The sequence below is a fragment of the Condylura cristata genome, unplaced genomic scaffold, assembly GCF_000260355.1.
Source record: "Condylura cristata isolate star-nosed mole 26May11 unplaced genomic scaffold, ConCri1.0 scaffold00005, whole genome shotgun sequence".
In the NCBI taxonomy this organism is placed as follows: Eukaryota; Metazoa; Chordata; class Mammalia; order Eulipotyphla; family Talpidae; genus Condylura; species Condylura cristata.
In genome coordinates this window covers 23,262,614-23,270,420 of record NW_004567106.1, presented here as the reverse complement: position 1 = coordinate 23,270,420, position 7,807 = coordinate 23,262,614, and the positions used below count along the sequence as shown (strand labels likewise).

General features: G+C 39.3%; 1 protein-coding gene across 1 annotated transcript in view; it reads right to left on the bottom strand.

The window, feature by feature from the left end:
• SP4 (Sp4 transcription factor) overlaps positions 1 to 7,109 on the bottom strand; it is a 66,307-nt gene extending 59,198 nt beyond the window's left edge. Inside the window, exons 1-2 of the mRNA XM_012720712.1 lie at positions 7,000 to 7,109; positions 4,935 to 6,486 (exon numbers count right to left, since the gene is read on the bottom strand). Of these exons, the coding sequence (XP_012576166.1) occupies positions 4,935 to 6,486; positions 7,000 to 7,071 (1,624 nt within the window). The 5' untranslated portion in view covers positions 7,072 to 7,109. The remainder of the gene's footprint in view (positions 1 to 4,934; positions 6,487 to 6,999) is intronic.
• Between the last annotated feature and the right edge of the window lie 698 nt (positions 7,110 to 7,807).

Below are 7,807 nucleotides of genomic sequence, written 5' to 3'. Positions count from 1 at the left end.
TCTGCCTGTTCTGCTCCCCACTCTGTCTCTGGTGAATTCTCTCACCCTCCGCATCTCTGGCCTGTACCCCAGTTCTGTACAAATAAATAAATAAATCTTTAAAAAAAAAATTGGTTTTACTTTGAGTACTTTCTCTTCTTCCATGAAAAACTTAAAAATAAGCAATATTGTTAATTCATCACCAACAGATTAAAGGTCATGCTATGTATCTTATCATCTAATGGGTAAAACCAACTCGGTAGTTCAGAAGCTAAATTATTTGCATGGGGCCTAAGATGTAAGGACTTCATAATGAATTCAAATCTAAAACAGTATTAAATGATTTTAGAGAAACAATTACATCATTAAGCTTAATTTCTCTGAAAAAAAGAAAAAACTACATGCAACATGTGTGTATGTGTTGTATATATAAACATACATGTATGACATGCAGTTTTAAGATGCTTATTAGGAAAATACAAATTAACAGAAGACATGGCAAAGGAAAAACATATTTGTATTGAACTTTATCAGTTTTCTAACAGTTCTGGAGAAAAGTCTCGGTATAAGAGTGGATTGTTAGGTTTTAAAATTAAATGTAAATGAGCCTCCCCATGGTGCTGAGGTTAAAGAGATAGCACTATCAAGCTATGTTGCATCCACTACAACATATAAGTTCAATCCCCAGGCAGGGAGGTAATCTACACGATGCAGTAGATCTCTCCTGTCTTGTTCATGCTCCCCTCAGCAGTATATTTCAGTACATCTGCCTGTTCTGCTCCCCACTTTGTCTCTAGGGAATCCTTTCACCCACACACCTCTGGCCTATATCCCAGTTCTTGTATGTGTAAATAAATCTTTAAAAAAAATTAAACGTAGATGTTGATTATTTTCATGGGTCCCCATTTTAACTAATAATAAAGAAGCAGCCTTCCCATTCCTGATTCTGCTATAGCCCCAGGTTTACTTTAAAACCACCAAAGAAGTAAAAGAACAAAAAGAAGAGTCATGTGCTTAAGGGTGACTTTCTTTCAAGTCTTATACTCAAATGTAAATTTCTGTTGTGTGAAATGGAGAGATGGGTGAGAGAGGTGAATTTCCTCTAAAATTGACACTTATCCATTCATCAGGAAATCTAGTAAATTACAGTTTGTGATTAGAGCAGGGTCAAACCAAATCAAATAACTGGCCACTACAAGTTAATTAAAGATTTAGGTATCAATGGTTCTTACAAATCCTGAATTCTTCAAGGAGAGAAATTTTAATTCCTGATGATTTCTTTATCTAGAGCTCATTAGCTAACAGAATACAACATGGAAAAAATAAAGTACTTCTTTTTCAGGAAATCATCTTCCATGTTCCTCATCTTTATTTCCAAAACATCTTCCACTTAGTAAAAAACAAAAAAAAAGATGAGGGAAAAAACAAAAACAAAAAGATAGCACTGTTTAAAATGACAGATGAAAAAAGAAAAAGAATGTTCTTAAACCAGCAGTACAATTATATAGATGCCCTAAACTTCAAAATTGGATTTATTCTTTTCCTTGAGAAATGGATTTATTCTTTTCCTTCAAACTCTGAATCCAAAAAAAAAAAAAAAAACAAAAACAAAAAGATATAGGTATTAATTCCTATGACAATTTCAAGAAATTAAATGCTAGTTATTCAAATTTTAAGACAAAAGCACAGAAAACATATCACACTGAATCTACCAAGGAACAAGGTCCCCCCCACCCCAGGTTGTCACTAACATTGCCATTTCATAAAATGAAGTATGAAGAATACAGGTTCAATAATTGGTTGCACCTTCATTTACCTTGTATGACTTTTTTTCCTGACCACATGATAAGATCCTTCCCCTACCTCCTGAAGAGTAAACAAATGGATTATAACAAATTTTAATCACATGCTCAACCCATGTTCTTCAGCTAGCCATTACTTTCTATCAAGACTGGCTAGTAATTTGTTTTCAAGTCTTTGGTAATGTAACTGTCATGTTTACAGAAAAGCCTGCCCCATAAATTAAAAAATACCATTTTCTTGGGGAGGGGAACCAATTTGAAATAAACAGAAAAGTACCAAACAGTAAATGAAGACACAAAATAAATGATCTGAAATTGCAGTGTTCATTTAGAAAAGAGACATACAGGAAATTATTGTTCACTGTTTCCTTTCCAGAGGATACCAGATACCTTGTATCACACTCTTACATATCTTAAAAACAAAAAGTCAGAATAAATTAAGGAAAAGAGATCTATTTCATTAGTTTTTTTTTTAAAACTACTGTAGGGTCATTGCTCCCAATTCCAAATTATTTTTTTCTACATTACCTTCTATAATTTAACTTAGAAAACTTTTGTCAAGAACCCACCATATGGACCATCCCAGCAGGTTAAAGCACAGCAAGCCCTAAAAAGCTTAAGTCACTTCCGCATCAGTTCGATCCACGCCTGCCCCAGAGGAGATCCACATGGCTGGCAGACCTCTCCTGACCAGCCCGCTGCTCCCCTCAGCAGTGTACTTCCTCCGATCTGCCTGTTCTGCTCCCCACTCTGTCTCTGATGAATCCTCTCAACCTCCGCATCTCTGGCTTGTACCCCAGTTCTGTATGAATAGATAAATAAAGCTTGAAAAAAAAAAAAAAAAAGAACCTACCATGCTAAACAACAGGGCAAACTCTACAAACAATTGGGCCCAGATTAACTGTGCTGATCTGCAAAAATTGGTATATTTCTGGTCTTTGTAACATAGCTATCTCAAAACTATCGAGCATCTCTCATTAGAAAATAAACTCTTAAAACATTTAAAAACTGAAAATCTTTATTTTTAGGGAAGAAAAATCAACTGTAAAGTTCAAGTTTCCTCAATTAAGTGCCTCCAGATCATGTAAATTCCCTAAGAAAAAATTTGTTCCTGAAAATGGACTAAATAAACCTATTGCGCTCAATAGGTGTAGTCTCTCAGTGTTGGTAGAATAAAAACTTTAAATAGTATTTACCAACGAATCCATTCTCTAAAGCACACCTGACACTCATCTTTTTCACCTTTGCCTCCTGGTAAAAACTAGACTCTTCGTTCTGAAATTTCCAAGCTTAGGTTCACCTGGAAAGTTTGTTTGACAGGCAAATTTCTTGACCACACCCCCTGAAAAGTGCTGACACATTTGTAATATAACCACTATTCAAGCGAATCTGTGTTAAATTCTCAAAAGATCATATTCTTGGTAACACTGGCTTACCCTCACACTGGACAAGTAGAAATCCCTGGTTTGTAATGGACACCAGTTAGAGAACAAAATCGACTACTTAGAACCTAAATTTTGTTACTTAGAATTCTCTTACTCAAAATTCACTAATGCTTAATACGCAAGACAAAATATAAGTAAAATAACTTTCGTTTTCACAATGCAAACAGACATTCCAACCATCACAAACAGACATGTTTCTGAAATACTCAAGTTATTGTCAGTGTTTAGGAAAAGAAGCAAGCTAAGGACTTTAATCCAGACAAACACAAATTGTGCCTTAACAGCTTTAGGGAGGAAAAAAAAATACCACATTTAAAATATTCCCTGACTAGGTTACTACTGTGCTGTCAACCCGGGAGTCACTAGTCACATGTGGCTATTTAAATTAAATCAAAAGCAAGGAAGGGGGTAAAAACAATTAAAATGAAATCAAATTGAAAATCTGTGCCTAAGATACACTAGCCACATTTCAAGTGCTCAACTGTCCAACATGGCTAGTGGCTTACATGTTGGATAAAATGGATGCAGAATACTTCCATCATTACAGGAAATTCTACTGGACAGCACTGGTTTGGAGGTAATGCTTATCTAAGTAAAAACTGTAATCTCTGTTCTGAATCAGAAGGCTCTCCCTGGCACTTCCAATTTTCAGTATATACATCTACTTTAGATAGTAAGTGTAAAACAAGAACACTAGCATACTTCTAAAAGTAATTTCAAGAAGTCATTTTTAATGATATGTTAACTCACTGCAGTTCGTCAAAATATTTAAGTATTTATTGAAAGAGGTCTGAAAGTATCTAGGGCACTAAAACCAGGACTAGATTTTCATCAAATCAGAATCAATGAAACACAGTCAAAGTACTAGGAAATAAACAGTAATAATACAGGTCCACAAAAGTTAAAATATTTAACAGAACTAGATTTTCAAATACTTCAAACCACCTAGCCATCCATTTATCTGCATATTATAATAACTTATATGCAATCAAGTCAAATTAGTGACATAACTTCATTTCTAATTGCTTTCTATCTTCTTCACATTGAAAAACACCAGATTTACTTAATTTTATAAAGCACTATTAACTCAAAATCCTGAGCAACCCTTATGTTAAGTCTTAGACATAAAAATTAATAGTGATTTGCAACTTAAAATTTGAAGTCTTAACTGTATCAATATTGAACTTAACACCCAATGTTATAAAACAGAAAAGCATGGGCAACAAGAAGCTAAATTATGAGAAGTAACTTTGAATTTAAGAAAAAGTTAGTAAGCCTTATTACACAGAAGAAAAAATCTTCAAATAACTTACAACTCTACTCTTGGTAATCTTTAAGCCTACTTTCCCTTAAAGATGTAAGTATCATCTGACTGAGTTCTAAAGAGTTCAAGAGCATTCAAACATGATTTCTAAATTATAAGACAATTATTCTAATCAGGAACTGTGCCCCAGTAAGAACTTTATATATAAAGCTGTCCAACAAATCTAACACATAAAACTCAATACTAAAATGTACGAACATGAATGGTTCACACAGATTCCAGAGTTATAGCAGTCAACATACTTTCCTGCATAAACTCCATATAATCACGTTTATTTCTGAGGTCTAGGTCAAATCTAATCAGTTGGCAAAGCAAAAAGCAAAGCAATCATCATCATTCAAAATTATTTCAAAGGCTCTTAAAGGAAAGATCGTAGTAACTTACCTGCAACACTAGTGATTGTAACTGGAACTCCTTGTACTTGAACACCTGCAGCACCCAGGTTGGCAACACTCACTGTCTGAAGGTTAGGCACTGATGCAAGCTGGGCAGTATTCAAAGTTATTGGGGCACCAGCAACAGCCACAGGAGCAATCTGAGCAAGAGTTGTGCCACCACTTGAAGACACTGGGGTGATGGTTAATTGTTGGGATAACCCAGCATTCTGAACTTGCAAATTTGAAAGACTCTGAATATTCTGAACCTGTACAGTCTGCCAACTGATTTGCCCTGAAGGTGTTAAAGTTGGAGCCCTAATAAGCACCTGAGTCGGATTTACTGCTTGAAGTTGAACATTCTGCAAAGGCTGCTGCTGGATGGTCTGAATTGTCTGCCCTGACTGGAGTTGAAATGACTGCGGTGGAATCGCCTGAATAATCTGTTGCTGAGGCTGTTGAATCTGGATCTGTTGCAAGATAGGCTGGCCTACAATTTGCACCTGCTGAAGAGAATTTGATTGATCCTGTGTATTCTGTATTCCATTGGGCTGAAGCTGACTAGAACTCTGGGCTTCAGACTCAGTAGCAGCAGGTGTCTGCGATTCTTCAATAGTTCTTTCAGAACTACTGGTTGAAGTGCTTGCATACTGGCCCGTGTCTGCTGAGCTCACTAACGTGTCACTGCTCGTCAGAGATGTTGAAGCAGTGGTTGTGCACGTTGTGGAGGATGAGGGAGATTCCGGCATAGTACTGGCAGAAGCAGTAGTGGTGGTGGGTGCAGAAACTAACTGACTCCCATTGGAAGTCCCACTATCAGTAGTAGTTGTAGGCTGGCCAGCCTGTCCAGTTCCTCCTGCAGCAGCCACGTTGTTTATCACTGGCAAAGCTAAAGTCACTCCTCCAATATTAATAGGTAGAGTTGTTACAACTTGAGCCTGAGTACCAGGAAGGGTCTGTAATTGCAATGGTATTGAAACACCAGGTCTAATTTGGACTGGAACTGTCTGATTTGCCAAGTTTTGAGCAAGAATATTACCAGAAGCTGTCCTGTTAGCAGCAGTGAGTATAGCTTGATTATTACCTGCAGAAATGAGTTGAATTTGACCCTGCAAATCCTGTAGAGATGAACTACTAGTTGGATTGATTTGAATTTGCTGGCCTTCCACTGTCTGAAGTTGTGGGATCACTTGGTACTGTACACTGCCACTTGGATTTTGTACTTGTATAACTTGAAATTGACCAGGGGTGGAAGAATTACCTGATTTAGTTTTTGTAGGAGATGCACTCCCGTTATTACTGTTGGAAGAACTAGATGAACTAGAAGCTGGTTGAGAAACGTTACTTTCTTTTGAAGCAGGAGTGGAGGCAACAAGTTGCCAAGCGTTTCCAGCAAGTTGTGTTGTTACCAGTTCTAGCTGTTGTGGTTGATTTTGAAGTTGCACCAATCCTTGGCTTGGATCTATAATAATTTGTTGTTGTCCAGTCGCTTGATTTTCACCAGGAGTCCCTATTTTGCTGCAAGTAGCTGCCAGTAAAGCCAGAGGAGAGGGCTGAGAGTCCTACCCAAAATGGGATGGTAAAGAAGAAGAGGGGAAAAAAAAGTGGGCGGATTTAGTGGAGGCCAGTAGCTGAGAGTGGGTTATTTATTTATTTTGACAGCTCTACATTTCAGAACTTACTCAGGATGTGCAGAAATCAAAAGAAAATATGAACCAAAGTAGTAAGATATAAGAATAAGAAGGCAGACCCTGTAACGCAAAGTTTAAATAAAAGGAAATTTCTAAAAAACTTTCTTCAAAGTGTTATTTTCCTGAACTCAAAATGTCCTTGGGAAAATACACGTTTTTTTTTTTTTTTTAATAGTCTGAGTGGCTGATGTAATTTTAAAACAACGGTATCCCTCACACACGTGAAATCTTTTTGACTTTACAATTTAAGTTCCTCACTCTCAGAAAGATGCTTTTGAGTGGATAAACGTTTTTATTCTGTTCGTCACTTTTGGGCACATTTAAAGGGCATACTCCCTCTCTCCCCTTAGGTCTCGTGACGAATTTTTTTATGTTTGTTTTTACCTGGGAGCCTGAGGTTTTGGGTTTTTTATTGTTATTCTCTGGCTCAGAGGTTTTCCCTCCTTCTGTAGCCATCGCCGCTGCCGCCGCCGCCTCCTCCTCCTCCTCCTTCTTCTGATCTGCAACAAGCCCCCCACACACATACACGACAACAGGTTATTAGGATTATTATTATTCGCCCCCCCTTTTTCTCTCCCCCTCCCCCCGAACATTAATCTCCATAAACCGGAGATCCACGCACACCGGCAGGGGGTGGGGGAGAAGGAGGGAAGGGAGGAGGGGGATATCACAAAACGTGGTTTGAAACCCGACCCATCGGCTCCAGAGCAACACCCAGAAGGAGGTTGTTCTCTCTCAGACATTAAGACAAAACACAACCCTCCTTCCCTCCCTCGATTCCCTCCCTCCTCCTCCTCCTCCCCTTAAAGCATCTCAGCGGCCCCGGGGGAGGGGGAGAACCGAGCAGGGTCTGGGGAGGGAGGGAGGGAGGCGGTGAAGGAGACCGAGGGGGGTGGAGAATACGTACCGCTCATCCCGCATTAACAGGACAAACCCTCAGACGGAGACACTGGGATAGAGGTGGGTGGGGGTGGGGGCGAGGCGGGAGGAGAGGCCGGTCCCGCCCGCCCGCGGTGGCTCGGAGGAGGCAGTAGCTGGCACAGGCTCTGCCTCTTTTTCCGCGAATGGCCGCCGCTGGGCTGTGGCGTAGCAGCTCCTCTCTCCGCCCGAGCCCGGCTGACTCGCCCTTGATTGACAGCGGCGGCGAGCGGCGCGGGCGGCGGCGCGGGCCGGGGGCGGGGCTTCCGCGTGG